Source organism: Lacerta agilis, chromosome 10 (assembly GCF_009819535.1).
Source record: "Lacerta agilis isolate rLacAgi1 chromosome 10, rLacAgi1.pri, whole genome shotgun sequence".
NCBI classification, from domain to species: Eukaryota; Metazoa; Chordata; class Lepidosauria; order Squamata; family Lacertidae; genus Lacerta; species Lacerta agilis.
In genome coordinates this window covers 69,740,533-69,761,048 of record NC_046321.1, presented here as the reverse complement: position 1 = coordinate 69,761,048, position 20,516 = coordinate 69,740,533, and the positions used below count along the sequence as shown (strand labels likewise).

The 20,516-nt window shown below is 40.9% G+C and overlaps 1 protein-coding gene across 4 annotated transcripts in view; it reads right to left on the bottom strand.

Annotated features, from left to right (window-relative positions):
• The window catches only part of UPF2 (UPF2 regulator of nonsense mediated mRNA decay), a 63,160-nt gene that overhangs the window by 11,678 nt on the left and 30,966 nt on the right, over positions 1-20,516 (bottom strand). For all 4 annotated transcript variants that reach the window (XM_033162920.1, XM_033162921.1, XM_033162922.1 and 1 more), the window contains 9 exons: positions 20,166-20,282; positions 18,246-18,431; positions 17,058-17,261; positions 16,296-16,571; positions 14,293-14,476; positions 13,405-13,544; positions 12,987-13,091; positions 7,968-8,066; positions 1,178-1,345 (listed from right to left, as the gene is read on the bottom strand). In XM_033162920.1, the coding sequence (XP_033018811.1) occupies positions 1,178-1,345; positions 7,968-8,066; positions 12,987-13,091; positions 13,405-13,544; positions 14,293-14,476; positions 16,296-16,571; positions 17,058-17,261; positions 18,246-18,431; positions 20,166-20,282 (1,479 nt within the window). The remainder of the gene's footprint in view (positions 1-1,177; positions 1,346-7,967; positions 8,067-12,986; positions 13,092-13,404; positions 13,545-14,292; positions 14,477-16,295; positions 16,572-17,057; positions 17,262-18,245; positions 18,432-20,165; positions 20,283-20,516) is intronic.

Genomic DNA, 20,516 nt, shown 5'->3' with positions numbered 1-20,516 from the left:
TTTTGAGTGAACAGTGGAATGTCAATCAGGTTAAAGCTGACAAAACACCGAGCTAATCCCACAGATTTAAACAGAACAGAACTTCTAAAATGAGAAAGGTGAATACATAGGAAAGAAATGTGCCATTAGCTACAGAACTTTGCTACTTTAAGTATTTCGTATATTATCATGCCAAGCATTCACACAGAGCTTCAGAATGCACTCCGAGCCTTTCACATACATGCATTTGTTCTATTCTTCACAACTATCCTGCAAGGTAGATCATTACGATTCCCGTATCACAGATGGACGGCCCAGGAGAGACAGTGGCGTCCCTAGGGCCATCTAGCAAGATCATAGGAGAGGAAAGATTTGAAGTAGATGCCTCGCGATTCATAGTTTTTGGTTTCAGGTCCCATGTTAACATCAGTTCTTGATCCAGTCTAACATGCAACTACTGTTCCAGGTAGGTAGCCGTGTTGGTCTGCCATAGTCAAAACAAAATAAAATAAAAAATTCCTTCCAGTAGCACCTTAGAGACCAACTAAGTTTGTTCTTGGTATGAGCTTTCGTGTGCAGGCACACTTCTTCAGCTATGTGAACATATCTTATCTGAAAGCTCATACCAAGAAGAAACTTAGTTGGTCTCTAAGGTGCTACTGGAAGGAATTTTTTATTTTATTTTGATGCGACTACTGCTGTGCTATAATGGCTGTAATATAATTAAGCTAAGTGATAGCCCTTAAAAGTGAAAATATTCTGGGAATACATTATTCTATTTTAACAGCAATTTCACCATTTTCATGAATCACAGCTAGATAAAAATTATTCAAACGTATATCACTCTCCATGTATTTTTTAGAAGTAGTTTCTTGCTTAAGGCCCATATTTATGAGATGGGAAAGAATTAATGGAAGGAAGGCAAACAGAAAGTCCATTTGATGCTTCAGTTCCTTATGATAGCCTGACTAAGACATGTGAGAGCCACAGCTGGCATTCCTATCTGCCCTCCAAAAACAAACCAGTTTGAAAAGGAGATGATGAGAACTATGCAGCACCTTTGCAAAACAATGTTAGTAGTGTCACTGAGCCACATTTCCCAAGACAGCAGACAGTGAAGTATACAGGATGACAAAAATTATGAATGAAATTAATGTTGAAAAAGGCAAAATTAACTCCCTGGTACACAAGGCCTCACCTGTTGCTTGTTGCCTTTTCGAGTTAACATGACAAAAGGCATGGTGTCTCCAGATTCAGACTCTCCTTCCCCACCACCCAGTGGTGGACCCTTCTTGAGCTGGCTCTTGAGATGCAAGGGAATTGCAACGTCTAACTGATGCACTTTCACCGATTCCCCACTCCTTTGCTGAAAAGGCAAGAAGGGGAGGTAACAACAAAACTAGGATATCATTCTTTAATTTAGAAAAACAAGCAGGGTTGTGGATAACAAGTTAATTCCAGGGCTGCCTCACACACCACCACGTGGTTTTTAAGGCTCCTATAAGTCATAATGAGAACCTAGGCCTTTCAGCATTACTTCCAGGTTCAAATGTTTGGATTTAGAAATGGTAGGTGGGTCAGCAAAATTATAAATTAAAGGCATACGCTGACAATGTGGTTTTAACATTGGAAACCCACTAGAAAGTGTGCCGGCGGTACTGGAAGAAATTATGGAGTTTGGTAAATTGACAGGTTTTAAATTGAACAAAGATAAAACAAAAATGACAGTTAAAAACCTGGATAGTCAACTTATGAAGGGTTTAGAAAGAGTCAGTGGTTTGAAGAGTGAAAAAAAGTGAAGTACTTGGGGATATGTTATTAATGATAACTCTGTAAAGGTTTGGAAAGAAATCAAGAAAGATCTGGAAATTTGGAGTAGAATGCAATTTTCATTGTTGGGTAAAATTTCTGTTATAAAAATGAATATACTCCCAAACCTATAGTTAATCACATCTGAAGCTTTAAGGAGTCGCAAAAAGATCTATCTAGGTTTATATGGCAGGGAAAGAAGCCCAGGATAAAACATAAGGCCCTGATTGATACTAAGGAGAGAGGTGGCTTTGCCCTTCCAGAGTTACAAGTGTATTTTAATGCATCATGTTTATGTTGGCTAAAAGAATGGATTTTATTAAAGAATAATTACTTATTGGATATGGAAGGGCATGACCTAAAATTCGGGTGGCATGCATGCTTGTGGTATAGGAAGGCAACTCTTATATATAAGAGTTTCTGAAACCACATGATTAGGAAACACTTGTATAGGGTATGGGAAAAATATAACAACTTATTAGAAAGGAAAACACTGATGTGGTTGTCACCAATAGAAGCCCTCACAAGGAAAAAAAATTCATACACAGACAAACTGGAGCACATATAGAGATTTGCTGACTGTCACCGGGGAGGAATACAAATTGAAAGTACAAACTTACCGTATATACTCGAGTATAAGCCGACCCGAATATAAGCTGAGGCACCTAATTTTACCACAAAAACTGGGGAAACTTATTGACTCGAGTATAAGCTGAGGGTGGGAAATGCAGAGGCAGAGCCTGGTGGTGGCAGCGGCGGAGGAGGAGGAGGAAGGAGCAGCCCGAAAGGGCTGCTTTCAGGCAGCTCGTTCCTCCTCCTCTGCAGGTGACAATCAGCATAACAGGCAAAACTTAGGACTCCGCTCCCTGCAGTTTGCAACTGAGCAATGACTTCACTGATTTATTTATGTTGTCAATTGATATATCACTTAATTTCGATTGTCTCTAGGTGGTGTACAAGGATAAAGCTAGAGGATACAATGTATAAAAGACAGTTGCTTTAGTGATCTTCCCAATTAGAGTCCTCTGAGTGAGCTCTTGCAGTGAGTCATTGCGTCAGCATGGTGAATGCCTTTGGTCCACTGGTATTCCTTGGAAAATGCCTGCACACAAAAAATAGGCCGTTCCTTGGCATGGCTGAGGAGAGACGTGGCTGGATGTGAAAGGGCAATTGTTTCATACATACATACTTTTTAAATCTTTAACAGCAGCACAGTTCTTGCCTAATTTACAAAGTTGGGTATGAGGAGAATGTAGAACTGGGCATGACTTGAAGATCAGGATTTGGACTCCTCAGCAGGGAAATTCCTGGCTTCAGCTCAAGTTAAATTTCAGAGCAAAGCAGCATGCTTCTGAGAGCCTACAGAGGATTACTATTTCCCACGGAAATATGGTGCAATCCAGAGCAATTAATTCTCAAGTCAGACAGCAAGCCTAATGTAAGTCCACTCAGAGGTAAATCTTACTGAGTTCACTAGGGCTTCCTCTGAAGCAAGTGTGCACAGGGCTGCAGCTTTACAGCTCAAGCTTAGATATGTTTGCTCAGAATCACATCCCATGGTGTGTTTAAGGATTACATCTGAAACCAGTCAGTATGTAGAACATGGAGAAGAGTTTTGTGGCAAATGTTTGACAATATTGTTGAGTGTTGAAAAACAGGAGGATAGACAGCTTCACCCATCCTTCAGTGTGGCAGCAGTTCCCAGCAACAGGTATTCAGAGGCTTACGTTCTACACGGTGAGACTAGTTTGTGTAAAAAAGCTTTTGCTATCCTAACAGTTGCATTGTTTGGACAAAAGACTAGCTACGCCTCCTCCTTTAGCACGAGATACAACCACAAATATTCTTCTGCCAGAGGAAACACCTTTCCTTTGCTATACCTCCTTGCCTGCTGCCCATTCCCAGCATCTCAAAAAGGGGCTTAGTTTGTGCTGGCAACCACACCAGTGCTGTAGCTGAGTCGTAGAATCAAAGAAGGTGAACGTAGAATCAAAGAAGGTGAAAGTCTGAAGGGGGGGTCTGGGAGGTCATCCAGCCCAGCCCCCACCTCAGCCCACTGGGGTCTACCAATGGATAGAATCAAGGATATGGGTTGAGGGGGTATATTGTGTGTGTGGGGGGGCGGTTTCAGGTGTCATATTCTGCCCAGTATTCAGGGGTATAATCAGGGTAAGGGGGCAGATTCAGGGAGGGATTAAGGGGGGAAGGGGCATATTTAGGAAGGGCATCAGGGACAAGGTGGCATATTCTGGGAAAGTTTCAGGGTGGGCAGTTTCTAGGGTGGGCAGAGCTGGGATGGGGGCAGGGGTTAAGAGGGAAGGCTTGGAAAGAAAGGGTCTCTTACAGGGCGGGCTCAGGGGACAAGGGGACATATTGTGGGAAGGTTTCAGGGGGGAGGGGGCATGTTCAGGGAGGGATTAAGGGGGGAGGGGGCATGTTCCTCGCTCGTTTCTGAGGGGAGCTGGAGAGTTGTGTACGTCTTTTTGACACCGGCAAGAGTCTTCCTTTCTGTAGGTGACTCAGCTCACAAAATGAAGGAGCGCAAGGAAGTTTTCTGGGAACGGGAGAGCCACTTTGGAAAGAGACAGCAGCAGGCTGGAGGCTGCTGCCGCTATGTCTGACTCAGACATGATTCTGCGCTTCCTCTGGGGCGAGAGCGGGTTCCCCTCCTTTTGGCAAAGGGGCGGAGGAGAAACGAGCAGCCCCAAAGCAGCAAAACGGGATGCTCCTCCTCCCCGCTGCCGCACAAGAGCAGGGATCGCAGCTGCGGTTGGAGAGGCACAGCGCTGTGCTTCTCCCAACCGCGACTGCGATTCCTGCCCTTGCGAGAGGCAGGCAACGGTGGCGGGAGCAGCCGCCGAAACGGGCTGCTCTTCCCCCTGCTGCCGCCAGCCTCACTCCAGTATAAGCTGAGGGCAGGTTTTTCAGCACAAAAAAGTGTGCTGAAAAACTCGGCTTAAACTCAAGTATATACAGTAGTTGGTCTCTAAGGTGCTACTGGAAAGAATTTTTTTTAATTTTGTTTTGACTATGGCAGACCAACACGGCTACCTACCTGTATTTAATGCCAAACAGACTAGCAAAAGGGTCAAAATCAATAAAGGGTCACTATTGGAAATGTACGGTAGCAGAAGGAACATTCTACCATGTGTGGTGGTTGTGCAGTATAATAAAAAATTACTGGGAAATGATTTATAATGAACTTTTTAAAATGTTCAAAAAATCCTTTTCTAACAACCCAGAAGCATTCTCTCCCCCCCTCTTTAAAAAAGATTTTCTTAGTTTACAAAAGTACATGCCTTGTCTCTTTTTTCATGTTGTACAGTCTTTTCTACAGATCAGCTACATTTGTTACAAGACATTAGTGTTGAGTTACACAGTATAAGGTCAAGAAGCGGGGAGGGTTGTGAAATTTATATTTTTTGCCGTGTACGCATGGGGTTTCATGTCAGCGTCAACTAGGTCGGTTCTTTTTCTATTTGCTTGTTATGTTTCTTGGTAGTGAGAGAAGTTGGGGGCCCAGGGGATGACTGGCTGTGATGGGGTTTGTTTGCCTTTGTGAGGGGGGACAGGAGGGCTTGTTGGGTCAAGTAAGCCAGATTGATTCGGGCTGTGTATGTGACCAAGGGGAGCCATGCTGGGGTGAAGGTGTCCTCTGTTGGGATTAATTACAACAGAAGTTTCTAAAACAGAGAGAAACTTGTTTCTGTATGTGACAACTGCCGTATGTATGTTAACAGCACAAAAATGAAAAACAGATAAGGTACCAACAAAAGAAGAAACTGTTAGAATATGTGGAGCTAGCGGGGATGACCACTAGAATAAGAAATCAAAATGATAAAAGATATAAGGAGGACTGGATATTTTTATTGATTATTGGGAAAAGTAGCAGGATGGTAATATTCTCACCAGTGTAAGCAATAACTACCGTATTTTTCGCTCCATAAGACGCACTTTCCCCCCTCCTAAAAAGTAAGGGGAAATACCTGTGCGTCTTATGAAGCAAATGGTGGACCCTGGAGCTAAATTGCCCAGGGGCCAAAAGCATATTGTGCTTTTTATTTTACAAAGAGAAAAGGGGGTGTTGAAAGGATCCCGCTCAGCAGCTGATCAGCAAGAGATCGGGAGAGAGATAAGAGTCCCGGCTCCCTTTCAGCCTCGCCCTCCTTTGTTGAATGTGCTGCAGAGGGAGGTTGTTTGTTTCCCCAGGACATGTGACTGGCTGATTAGATTATATCAGGGAGGTCCCCCCCCCCCCGGTACTGCAGGAAAGTTTTGGGAAGTATAGAGACACCCCCCCCCTCCTCTCCAGCAGTGATAGTTGTTCGCATTCCTCCTCACATTCCAGTGAGGGGGAAGCAGGGGGAGAGAAAGCAGAGAGCGGCACAGTATCACAGCCGCAGTACAGCACTGAGAATTGGGGCACAGGTCAGGGTCTCACGCTGGGTGACAGAACTCAGAGAGGGAGAAGGAGGGGCTAGAAATTTCCCAGGATGCTTTGCTGGAAAGGGAATAGGAGGAGTTCATTGCGTGGATCTGACTTGTAATGGGAGGATGTGTCTAGCTTTTGCTCTGCTGTAAATAGCTTGCACAATAAATAGCTTGGTTTTAGAAGCTGTTTGGCTCCGGACTGTTTTCTCATGAGCAACTATCAAGCATCTCCTGACAGATTATCTGTCTGGAAACAGTAGAAACTGCTCCCTTTCCTTAAGATTTTTCAGAAATGTGAGTCGAACCCCATAAAAATGGGGCTTTTCCTCTTTGCTTTTCCCCCTTTGCAAAAGGAGCTTTGCTTTTCCCCCTTTGCAAAAAAAGCTGCAAAACTTTTAGCTGATCCTCAAAAAAACACAGGGCTTTTAGAGGAGGAAAACCAGAAAAATATTTTTTCCCTTGTTTCCTCCTTTAAAAATGAGGTGCGCCCTATGGTCCAGTGCGTCCTATGGAGCGAAAAATACGGTAGATTGATGTGAGGAGTTGAGATAGAATGGGGAACCAAGAAAACGCAAGAAGAAGTAGAAGACAAAAAAAACCATGGAAGAAGATGAAGGGAAGTCTGTTAATGATTGTTTTCTGTTTTTCTGCTATTTTTAAATTTCTGGTTTTTATTATTTTTGAGGTGTTCAATGTATTATTCTTGTTTGTATTGAAATGTATCAGAAACACAAACAAACAAATAAATCAAAGTTTTTTAAAAAGGAATGGTAGGTGGATATCTCAGTTGTTTGGTATAACATAAAAATAAGAGAAATTTTGAATTACTGTAAAAAAAAGTTTAATTTTTGATATTTTATATGTACATAATTTAGCATGCATATATACATTTTTATATTTTAAAAAAAACCTGGGTACATATATATTTAGAGCTGGAGTTCTGATTGATCTATCAGAAAGCTTTGACATAAAAGTTAATGTCTGAAAGATGTATATTTTATTCTCCCAAATTTGTTCTGAATGTGGGAAATAAACTGCTCTCCTTTTCCAGTTTGTAATTATCTTTAAATACAGAATTTATTGTTTATCTTTTCTATGCAGTATATTATTCAGCTCTTTAACTATTTTTTAACTGATTTTAGAATACCATGAAAAAGAAACAGCAAGGACCAAAAGGCCTGTTGTTGTTTTTGCTTTGTTTCCAGTTGAGTTTTGGGGGCTCCCATTTTTTGCTTCACACACTACATTTTTAAAGGAGATATACCCATGATTTGCATGAATGTTGTAAGCAGGTGTAAAATATTAGGTGCATTCTTCAGGGAGTTGGGGTTGGTCATAGCTCTATGCCAGAAGTACAACCAATAGCACACCTAAGAATGCTAATATGTGAAATGGGTCCCCCAAAGTAAAATATTCTGGTTTCTCTCAGCTGATTTAACAGTTATGTCCGTATTATGGCACGAATGGTTTCAAATTTAGCTTCTTTCAAACAAACCAGAATTAACGTTTGCCAGTGTTTGTTCACGTTTGGAAACACAACAAGCTGTGGCTTCACAAACTAAAGCAAAAGCTTCTGAATTCTTCTTTGCAGCCACATCAGAGAAGAGAAGCACACAAGCTGGGGGGTGGGAGGCTTGATGTACAAGGAAGAATTGTAAATTAATCCCTCCATGCTAAATGTCATTGTGTATAATGGATACCAATAAGGGTAAGACATATGAGTGACTGAATAAAAATCCCATTAATACCTGTAAATTTTCAAGCATCATTTTGTCCAAGGCCTGAATGAAGTCTTCATCTTCAGCACATGGGACACGCTTAAGTCCACCTCCTTTAATCATGACTTCCTGTTAAATAAGGGAGGGCAGGGAAACAATGTTATTATGTTCTCTAGATTAATGGCCATAAGTTATCCCTCAATTAGGGTTGGCCAACAGACTGAATCTTGCCTGTGAAGCAATATCTGGCCCCCAATGATCATAAAAAATTTTAAATCAAAATGTGGGATAATTTCAGTCATTAGGACAGAATGTTTTCAAAAAGGTAGAGAGAAGTAGAAAATAGTCCATGTTTTAATGCTCTGGCATTTGTATGTAATGCAGCTCAGACACTGACTTAAGTCCAATGTGCTCCATTAACTCCTTCCTGCTACATGCAGCTGGCTGTATTCTTTGGAACCAAGCCCACCTCTGAAGACGTTGGAAGGTGGCTGGAGAACGGGCCTGTCTCACTCAGGCTAAACGGAAGACAAGGGAGCAGGGCTTCTGGATGGCTCAACAGTCTCAAATTCATTTGGACTACCGGTCAGAGGGAATTAGTACAATTACAAGCTCTCACTATAATTAAGGCTTTCTAGTTCTAACTATTAGGTTTAATGCTAAATTCTTACTTTTAGTTATGTAGGTTTCATATTGGGTTTTCTCTCAGAATAACAGGGCTACTTTGCAGATTAGTTTCTAATACAGGAAGTTGAGTTAGCTGAAGCACAATTCTAAGTTTCCTTTAGCTGCCCATTCTTTTAAATTACAAATAAAGGAGCTGCACTATGTATTTGTTCTCATAAAGTCTTAGCTTCAGATCCTGTGCATAGATGTTGTCAATACAACAGCTGGCAATACAACAGTAAATTTTGTTCTAGGGTAATGTGACCAATTCTATGAGGTACTATTTGTTTTCATTCATGCTCTTCCATAACACAAGACTTCTACGTTAGCCATTTTGTAGGTTTCTGATAAATCCACTCTAGAGCCAAACATCAGTTACATCTTCGTAACTTGATATTCATAAGAATCCGTGTGAATTGATAATCCAAAGTAAACTAATTAATATTAACACCTACGTACTTAATGGCCTGGTTTGCATGCACTAAGTTTGCATGCCCCTGGTTTGACGTTATGTGCTTGTGTTCTTCTCTGCACAGTAGTACACAGGAGTTCTGCCAAGTTTAGATTCACTTTCAAAGAATCTGAGCTTAGTCTTACCTAAGAGCCAGGGATCTTAGTTTACAACAAACAGTGGTTTAAAAAGCCAGCTTCATAATCAATGATTTGAAATTGACTTGCTAAGTAATCAACCACTGTTTTAAAGCAGAACTCCAGGTTCTATGTAATGCTGAGCAAGATTTTTTGAATGAACACTAAATTCAATGGAAGTCCTTTTCCTGGCAGCAGAAGAGTAAGAGAACAGAGGGGGAAAGAGTTCAAGTCCAATGTTTTGCTTGGGCTTGTGGACTCATCTATGTAATACTGATGAAACAGTAAACCATGATGTGTGCTGTGGCACGAGCCACACTTGTATGTAGTGTGCACTTGTATGTAGTGTTATGCGATTTTCATCTTAAAGTTGGAATTTGCTCCAGAATGCAGCATGAAGTGGGTGGGTTGCTACCCATTCCAAGAAGAACTGCAGTGGCTGCCAATCCACCTGGTCAAGTTTAAGGTGGTTGTTGTTGTCATCTAAACAACTTAGGACTAGGTTATCTGAGAGAAAGCCTTCTCTCAATAGATGTAGCTGTTCATAGAGACCTTCAGATGAGTCAGCCTACTGAAATTCATCTTGCGGTAATCTGAGGGAGGGTGTTTTCTGTTGGAATACTCAGCTTTTGGAATATGGCAAGCACCAACTTGGATGTTTTGGTGCTTGCTAAAGACACTGCCTTGTCGTGGCGAAGGGGCTTGAATAACTCAGAGAAACTATGAGCTATGCCGTGCAGGGCCACCCAAGATGGACAGGTCATAGTGGAGAGTTTTGACTAAACGTGATCCACCTGGAGAAGGAACTGGCAAGCCACTCCAGTATCCCTGCCAAGAAAACTCCATGGACAAAGACAACAGGCATATAAAAGTTATGACGCTGGAAGATGAGCCCTTCAGGTCAGAAGGCGTCCAACATGCTACTGAGGAAGAGTGGAGGACAAGTAAAAGTAGATTCAGAGCTGATGAAGCGGCTGGGCCAAAGCCAAAAGGTCACTCAGTTGCAGATATGCCTGGAAGCGAAAGGAAAGTCCAATGCTGTAAAGAAAAATATTGCATAGGAACCTAGAATGTAAGAACCATGAACCTGGATGTGGTTAAAAATGATATGGCAAGAATAAATATTGACATCCAAGGCAGACCTTTTAACATCACAGTAATCTAAGTTTATGCACCAACTACCGGTGCTGAAGAAACTGAAATTGACCGATTCTATGAAGACTTACAATACCTTCTAGAAATGACACCAAAGAAGGATGTTCTTCTCATTATAGGGGATTGGAATGCTAAAGTAGGGAGTCAAGAGATAAAAGGAACAACTGGCAAGTTTGGACTTGAAGTTCAAAACGAAGCAGGGCAAAGGCTAATAGAGTTCTGTCAAAAGAACAAGCTGGTCATCACAAACACTCTTTTCCAACAACACAAGAGACGACTCTACACATGGACTTCACCAGATGGTCAGCATCGAAGTCAGATTAATTACATTCTCTGCAGCCAAAGATAGAGAAGCTCTATACAGTCAGCAAAAACAAGACCTGGAGCTGACTGGCTCAGATCATCAGCTTCTTATAGCAAAATTCCAGCTTAAACTGAAGAAAGTAGGAAAAACCACTGGGCCAGTAAGATACAATCTAAATCAAATCCCTTATGAATACACAGTGGAAGTGAGGAACAGGTTTAAGGATTTAGATTTGGTGGACAGAGTGCCTGGTATGGAGGCTCGTAACATTATACAGGAGGCAGAAACAAAAACCATCCCAATGAAAAGGAAATGCAAGAAAGCAAAGTGGCTGTCCAATGAGGCCTTACAAATAGCAGTGGAAAGAAGGCAAGCAGAATGCGAGGGAGATAGTGAAAGATACAGGAAATTGAATGCAGATTTCCAAAAAATAGCAAGGAGAGACAAGAAGGCCTTCTTAAACAAGCAATGCAAATAAATAGAGGAAAACAACAGAATGGGGAAAACCAGAGATATGTTCAAGAAAATTGGAGATATGAAAGGAACAAAAGTGGAAAGGACCCAAAAGAAGCAGAAGACATCAGGAAGAGGTGGCAAGAATACACAAAGGAATTATACCAGAAAGATATGGAGGTCTCGTACACCCCAGGTAGTGTGGTTGCTGACCTTGAGCCAGACATCCTGGAGAGTGAAGTCAAATGGGCCTTAGAAAGCACTGCTAATAACAAGGCCAGTGGAAGTGATGATATTCCAGCTGAACTATTTAAAATTTTAAAAGATGATGCTGTTAAGGTGCTACACTCAATATGCCAGCAAGTTTGGAAAACGCAGCAGTGGCCAAAGGATTGGAGAAGATCAGTCTACATCCCAATCCCAAGGAAGGGCAGTGCCAAAGAATGCTCCAACTATCACACAATTGCGCTCATTTCACATGCTAGCAAGGTTATGCTTAAAATTCTACAAGGCAGGCTTAAGCAGTACGTGGACCGAGAACTCCCAGAAGTGCAAGCTGGATTTCGAAGGGGCAGAGGAACCAGAGACCAAATGGCAAACATGTGCTGGATTATGGAGAAAGCTAGAGAGTTCCAGAAAAAACATCTACTTCTGCTTCATTGACTACGTAAAAGCATTTGACTGTGTCGACCACAGCAAACTATGGCAAGTTCTTAAACAAATGGGAGTGCCGGATCACCTAATCTGTCTCCTGAGAAATCTCTATGTGGGACAAGAAGCTACAGTTAGAACTGGATATGCAATAACTGATTGGTTCAAAATTGGGAAAGGAGTATGACAAGGTTGTATATTGTCTCCCTGCTTATTTAACTTATATGCAGAATTCATCATGCGAAAGGCTGGACTGGATGAATCCCAAACCGGAATTAAGATTGCCGGAAGAAATATCAACAACCTCAGATATGCTGATGACACAACCTTGATGGAAGAAAGTGACGAGGAATTAAAGAACCTTTTAATGAGGGTGAAAGAGGAAAATGCAAAATATGGTCTGAAGCTCAACATCAAAAAAACTAAGATCATGGCCACTGGTCCCATCACCTCCTGGCAAATAGAAGGGGAAGAAATGGAGGCAGTGAGAGATTTTACTTTCTTGGGCTCCATGATCACTGCAGATGGTGACAGCAGTCACGAAATTAGAAGATGCCTGCTTCTTGGGAGAAAAGCAATGACAAACCTAGACAGCATCTTAAAAAGCCAAGACATCACCTTGCCGACAAAGGTCCGTATAGTTAAAGCCATGGTTTTCCCAGTAGTGATGTATGGAAGTGAGAGCTGGACCATAAAGAAGGCAGATTGCCGAAAAATTGATGCTTTTGAATTATGGTGCTGGAGAGTCCCATGGACTGCAAGAGGATCAAACCTCTCCATTCTGAAGGAAATCAGCCCTGAGTGCTCATTGGAAGGACTGTTCCTGAAGCTGAGGCTCCAATACTTTGGGCACCTCATGAGAAGAGAAGACTCCCTGGAAAAGACTCTGATGCTGGGAAAGATTGAGGGCACAAGGAGAAGGGGACAACAGAAGTTGAGAGGGTTGGACGGTGTTCTCGAGGCTACCAACATGAGTCTGACCAAACTGCGGAGGCAGTGGAAGACAGGAGTGCCTGGTGTGCTCTGGTCATGGGGTCACAAAGAGTTGGACACGACTGAACAACAACAAATGACTTATTCGTTCATCCAGCCATTTGCTGGTCATTAATATCAAGCCTACAGTACTTATGTGGCTTGCTGTGGATTGAGGCCACTTATACTGTTATGAATCAACCTTCTAATGAATGTTCATAAAAATGTTTTAAAGAAATAAATAATACAGCAATACATACAGTATTTTCTTCATCAGTTTCATTCTCCTTATTAGAGTCTGTGAGATAATCAGTATTTTCTTCTTCCTCCTCTTCTCCCTCTTCATCGTCATTATCAGAGCCCTCCTGAAATGTTTACTGGAGTTTTAATGTATAATCATAAACCATGTTTTAATGAAACTGATATACATATAAAAGGTAAAGGGACCCCTGACCATTCTTAATAAATGACCAGAGCTCCGAGAGACTCAAAGGTAACACAGCTTTGCAGTTCCCTTAATAAAATAATACTTCTCTGTGGCAGTAGAAGGACCTTGAGTGCAATAACAACCAAGTTACCTCCATCTTTGAAATGTGGAGCTCATTATGATTGACAAACAGTTACACAGCCCATCCCCTCAAATTGTAGCTAAGTAAATTAATGGTGGAAAAAGAATACCTCCTCCTCTGGCTCATTTATTTCACTTTCATTTCCAGATTGCTCTTCTATCTCGACTCCACCTTCTTCTTCCTCCTCATCTTCCTCAAGGTTCTCTCCCTCAGTAATTGACTCTTTAGAGTCTTTATCATTCACAAGGCCTAAGAAAGGAAATAAGAATTATTAATGAGTTGGATTAGAAAGAATTCTGACCATGTCTGAGATCCAACACACACGTACTTGTAAGGACTACTCACCCTTAGGCAACTAAGATCAGGACTGCAGTTTTACTTGAGAGATAAATGCAAAGGGTCAAGCTAAGTTTACCAACAATTCTCAGTACATTTTACTGCCCCATCAACCTACATTACTATTTTCTTTTGATAGATGCTTACCCTGTTTTATTAACAGAGAACCACAAGAATAATGGCTTTTGTTACTTGGTTCAATTGCTTTTTATAGTTTTGTTGCCAGCACTAAGCATGTGATCAAAATGTGGAATGCGTGTCAAAGGAATTATGCAATTATCTAACAGACAAAGGGGTTGTGAGAGTTGATATTAAATGCAAGGTTATTATTTATGTTATATTCTGATTCTAGGGAGCACTTAGTCCTTCTGGGAAAGATAAAGGAACATTAGAAGTAGCACAACACACAGGTAAGCCCATGCAAATGAGGGTAAATGCTAATTTATACCAGGAACAGATTCACAGACTAGCCTTATATCCCCATCCTCACTGTATGTTGCTACAGTCCTCATAACGTATTTCAAAATTCTAGAATGAGTCAAGTTCATACCCACTTATCCTAAAAATTTATTCAAGTTTCAGAAAATACTATATTGCCAAAAAATGCAGAAACAGGCAACAATGATTTCAGTTCCTTTCATTCGTGATGTAGCATTCTTACCTAGTTTGATTAAGAATTCCCTTTCCAGTTCTTGTACCTGCCTAACAGATTCTTCCAGGGAATTGCAGAGTTTTATCTTTGGTCTCAGTAATTCTAATGTATCACTGATCATATAGTCAATGTCTATAGGGAATGGGTGATCTTTTGTCCAAACATCCAGGCTTTTCTTCCACCAAACATACCTCTGGAAAGACACAAAACAGATAGGCAACCACTAGAATTAGTCTAGTGAAATTCAGATCTTAACATACAAAGCTAAAACAAGGAACAAGGCTAAATTATCCCTAGGAGGAAAGCTTTAGGCTTTGGGGGTATAACCAGTTTAAATATCTTTTTCATTTTATTATGTATAATTTCCCAAAAGCCTTTAGCTTTTTCACATGTCCGCCACATATGAAGAAACATCCCTTCATTATGTTTACACTTCCAGCATTTATTTGACATAGTCTTAAACATCTTTACCAATTTATTTGGCATTAAATGCCACCTGCATAAAATTTTCATGTAATTTTCCTTTAAAGTAAAACAGGCAGGATATTTCACATTCATTCTCCACCGTAGTTCCCATGGGGTCATATCAATATTATGACCAAAATCTTTAGCCCAGTATATCGTTGCTGATTTAACCAATTCATCTTTTGTTTCCCATTTCAATAACATTTTACAGTGTTTTTGAGATCAGTTTTACTTTGCCAACTATTGATTGAATGCACTGTTGATACTACAGTTTCTTCTTCATTTAAATTGTTTTATTAACTTCTCTTTTCTCTCTCATTGATTTTGTTTTGTCCCTATAATTATTCTCCTTTTCAACCTGGGATTACTCTTCAATGATGCCTTCTTCACCTAATTTGCATAAATACCACCTAGTGTCGGTCAAATTTAACACAATTTTATTTTCCTCCTGATAGTTTAACTCCATTCTACCCTTAACAAAATTCCTTCCAGTAGCACCTTAGAGGCCAACTAAGTTTGTTCTTGGTATGACCTTTCGTGTGCATGCACACTTCTTCAGATATGTGAACATATCTTATCTGAAAGCTCATACCAAGAACAAACTTAGTTGGTCTCTAAGGTGCTATTGGAAGGAATTTTTTATTTTTTATTTTGTTTTGACTATGGCAATCCATTCTACCCTTTTCATTCAACTATTTTATGCTGCAACTCTTACTTTGGCTGGTGACCCAACTGCGCTCCTATCTGGACAGGGAAATTCTAACTTCTCTTGTCTATGCATTATACGTAGGGCTGCCTCTGAAGACAGTTCAGAAGCTTCAGCTGGTGCAGAATTCAATGGCAAGGTTGCTAACTGGGGAAATATGGTTTGAGCATATAATGCCAATCTTTGCTCGCCTTCACTGGCTGCCTGTTAGTTTCTGGGCCCAATTCTAAGTGCTGGTTTTGACCTATAAAGCCTTAAATGGTTCAGGACCGCAAGACCTCAAGGATCACCTCTCCACATGTGGACCGACCCAGACCCTGCAATCATCATTTGAGACCCTTATTCAAGTATCCCCCTCAACAAGAAGTCCAGAGAGTGGCAACAACAGGACAGGCCTTTTCTGCAGTGGCTCCCTGTTTGTGGAAGGGAGGCTTGCCTAGCACCATTGTTATGAAACTTTAGGCACCAGGCAAAAACTTTCCTCTCTAGCTAGGCCACTATAGCTAATTATCTGTGGCCTTTTAGAAGTGGATGACATGTCTTTAATACATTTCTTTTTCCTCTTGGCTTTAATGTATCTATGTTGTTGTTGGGGGGGGGTCTGTCTGTCTGTTTGTTTGTTTGTTTGGTTGTAAGTTGCTTTAGGTTGCCCTGGGCAAGATAAAGAGCCTAACAAATTTAATAAATAACATTCTTCTGGTGACCATCCAAATACATCTTAATAGTACTCTCATTTCTATATGTTACTTTGTGAGGGATATGCCTATTTCAAATAAAATAATAAACAAGTAATATGTAAGAGACAAATTTGGTCACAGGGAAAGATGAAGCTTGTTCCTACCTGGAAATAGACCAAGAAGCAGTCAAGTTTCCGTTTGCTAGATCCTCTGTCAAAGTATTGCCCACAAGTGTCAAGGATGGTACACACCAGTCGAATTCGGAAAAGATGTTCTGGAGGATCAAGTGGGCTAGATGTACCATCCGAATTCACACCAAATGATGTAAAGGAGTACAGAGTTCGAAATATTACTGCCGACTCTACCATTCTGTAATTGTACAGTTCGCCCAGGAACTTGGCACTGCTGATCCTCCGCTGGTTAAATTTTGGCTGATTAACCTTCGGCAAACAAAATACCACTGACACGTTAACATACATTTCTTAAACACTAGATGAAGTTCAATACCCTGCAGAGGTCTCATAATGTACTATGATTAAGCAAAAAGCTGTAAAGATGGAGGCAACGGTGTGGCTGCCTGCACTACTGTTCATGATAAATTAGCATAAATAAGTGGAGTGCAGTGTAAACATGCAGATTAGAGAATTTTGATCCAGGCCTCTCCATCCCTCAGTATCTCACATGCAGTTAACCAATGAAAACTTGTCCTGTGAACTACCAATCCAGTCTAGCCATTTATGTCAAGGACAACGATGCTATAAAACAACCATGTCAACTCCTACCATGCTTTTTTATTTAGTGCATCCTTTCTCAACCTTGGGCTTCAAATGTTTTTTAAAAAGTTATAAGTACATAATTTCTAAACTTCTTTTTAAATGTTTTGTACTATGTTCTATTTCACATAGAAAAGCCTAAAAGTGTTTTACCTCCATTCCTAGCCGAATATCCTCTAGGACACCATCCACAACATGAATTCCAACATCCTCTTGGTAAAGTACCAGTCCTGCTAAAAGGTTGGCTACACAGTGAATACTATTGTATTTCACATTCCAGATGTTGATCATACAACATATAACATAGTCTTTCACTTCAGGGTCATGCCAGGGCAATTTGCGCATCTGTCTCAGGACCTGAACAAGATTTTAAAGAAACTTAACTCAAAAAGAAAAAAAACAAAGTTGGATGCTTTACATACATATATGTTGATTATTAAATAAAATTACTCCCCCTCCCCCAAAGAAAAAAGTACTTTGGGATACCCATAGTTCATTGTGACCTGTTATCTTAACACACACACAAACTCAGAGCCAATTTATGAACCCATCATATAAAAGTGCTACTGCTGTATTTAGTCATGCTCAAAGGATTTCCCATTCATCCCTTGAAAAAAGGACTGAAGCCAAGAAAGGACTCCCAACTCATTGTAAACCCCCCAAAAGAGTAAAGAGAGGATTCACATAAAGAATCCCACCAGAAGCAGCCCTGTGGAAGGGATTCTGATTGCACAACAGGATTTTCCCCCTTCTCTTCCCCCCCCCCAAAAAAAATTGCTTGAGGAAGAGCAAGAGAAGCCCCAGAACAGTATCTGAGGAAAAGCTGATGTTTCCGCAGGCAGAACATTTGTAAAAGTTTTTTTTTAAAAAAACTATCATGCTGTTAGATGTGCCACAAATGCATTAGTATGCTGCAGAGAAACAGATGGGCTTGTAGAATGCTACAGACAAGTAGTTTTGGGAGGCTTATTTTCAAAGTCTAGGTGCTAAACTTAACAAATGTAAGACTCTTTGCTTGAAGTAAATCTTTACATGATATGCTCAACATATTGCTCCTGAGGACTTAAGTACTTTAATGTAATTTAATATTAAAGACAATATTCAGGTGTATTAGTTTGCAATTAGCTATCTGACCTGCACTTTCCCATTCATTTTAGCGTCCTTCAGCTTACTTCCCTGATTATCTCATTCATTTAAAAAAAATTAAAACAGAAAAAAATGAATTTAAAATCCTATGTACTTAGATTTCGTGCTTTAGAAGTTATTCTAGGGTAAAAATCCATTATTCTATTCCTGAATAATGGTTTTGGGGAAAACCCACCAAGATTGAAGAGAACGCACCTTCTCAGTAGTGACTTTGGAGAGATCCTTATAAAGGAGCTTCCGAATATACTCCTGGAGAGGAGGGCGTTTCTTTTTCACTGTTTTCTCAGCGGGAGGAGGATTGCAGTAGTAGTAGGCATTTTCCACCATGGTGACATAGCGTGCATCCAGGTGCATTGCTTGTTTCTTTCGCATCATTTGTTCCTGGAAACAAAGAGAAACAATCACCCTGTGCAGACATACTAAGTTTTCATAAGAACCATCTGTTTTGTTCTTCTAGCTAAAGTAAAAGCCAAAACGTATTTTCTACCAAGACAATCATACTGTGAAATATTATCTGGCTCACAAGCTAAAATCTACTTAGCTTTCCTACATTGCACCTTTAACAACTATTGCTGAATGTGCAGCCCTATATTTTTAACTATAATTTGATAATGTAGGAAGTTAAGACACATATCCTTGCCCACCAAGGCTGCAGATAGCTAAGCATATAATTCTTCACTGAAGTTCTTGTGCCAGTTCAGATGGCTACCAAAGGGGGAGCCAATTCTCACTGCCACAAATCTCAATCCACAAACCCAGGGGTCGGCAAGGCTTACCGGGCATGGGTCGGATCACTCGCAGCGCAACGCCAGAAATCGCTTCGGTGCCTGGGCATGCGCAGAAGTGATTTCCAGAGCCGTGGAAGAGAGTCGCCGTGCTGCACCATGCCGATTTAGCGCAGCACGTGGGGACTCGCCGAGTGGGCAGCTCGTGGGCCTGTTAAATGGCCTCCATGGGCCACTTCTGGCCCATGGGCCTTAGATTGCCATCCCCTACACAAACCCTTATCCTGTAATATATGTGGATGTTCCAGGCAGAGACTTGGAGGAGGAGAAAGCTGATTTGTGTGACTTTGCCTCCAAGGACAGACTGCATAAAATAAAATGTGTCACACTGGGTAGGGAAGTGTCTCTTCTGCCACAGAAATTGGCCCACCACCTGGTAAGCATTAGAATAATATCTTAGAACATTTTATTGTAACTATGGCTTTGAAGAGTTGTCAAAGAACAACTTAAGGAAAGGTTGAAGTGTTTGGGGGCTTTTTAGTTTAGAGAAAAGACGAATAAGAGGTGACATGGTGGAAGTTTATAAATTTTTGCATAGTGTAAAAGAGGCAACACATAGATTGTACAGCTATTATTACTTCGCTGCAAATTATAAAGACATAATTGTGCCCATCATTCATTGGTCTACGTGTTTCCTCTTTTACACTAGGCTTGAAGTTTGCAACACAGGGGTTTATCTTATTCTTCTATAAATTTTTCCATGGCATGGAGAGAAAACATTTTTCTCCCTCTCACAAACTAGAACTTGTGGGCATTCAATGAAGCTGAATGTTGGAAGGTTCCGAACAGCTAAAAGAAACAACTATAGAACTCTCTCCCACAGGAGGCAGTGATGGCCACAAACTTGGATGCAGAGTAGACAAATTCATGGGGAAGGCTGCTAGCTACGATGGCTATGCTCAGAAGCAGCAATACTTCTGGATACCAGCTGCAGGAAACTGCAGGGGGGAAAGTGCTCTCGTGCTCAGGGACTGCATGTGGCTAGTCCACTTAGTAAGAACAGGAGACTGGACTAGATGGGCCATTGGCCTCACCTAGCAGGCTAAACAAAATCGAAAATTCTTTCTAGTAGCACCTTAGAGACCAACTGAGTTTGTTCCTGGTATGAGCTTTCGTGTGCATGCACACTTCTTCAGATCTGAAGAAGTGTGCATGCACACGAAAGCTCATACCAGGAACAAACTCAGTTGGTCTCTAAGGTGCTACTAGAAAGAATTTTCGATTTTGTTTTGACTATGGCAGACCAACACGGCTACCCACCTGTAACTGGAACCTAGCAGGCTGTTATGTTTATGTTTTAAAAACAGCTCTCTAAAAAAATTATTCTTACCAAAAGGACACTAGTTCTCAAATGAGATTCTGGAGATCTGAACAGGAATCTACCACAAGTCTCCAACAATGTACATGCCATTTCAATATGGTGATGAGAGAAATCAGACAAGAGCATCTGTGGAAATAAATTACATTTAGAATGCCTTTCATACTGAAACACTAATTTATCAGAGTATTCAGAGTGGGATCAAAATCATCCTTGTTTGGGGCTAAAGTAAAATGTGAAATTCTTAAAGTGGTAGCACAGCTTCATCACATCTTATCTATAGTGATGGAATTCCAATTCTTAAAAATATACATTAAATGATAATAGACACTGAATGGTAATACAACCCCACCCACTGTCAAT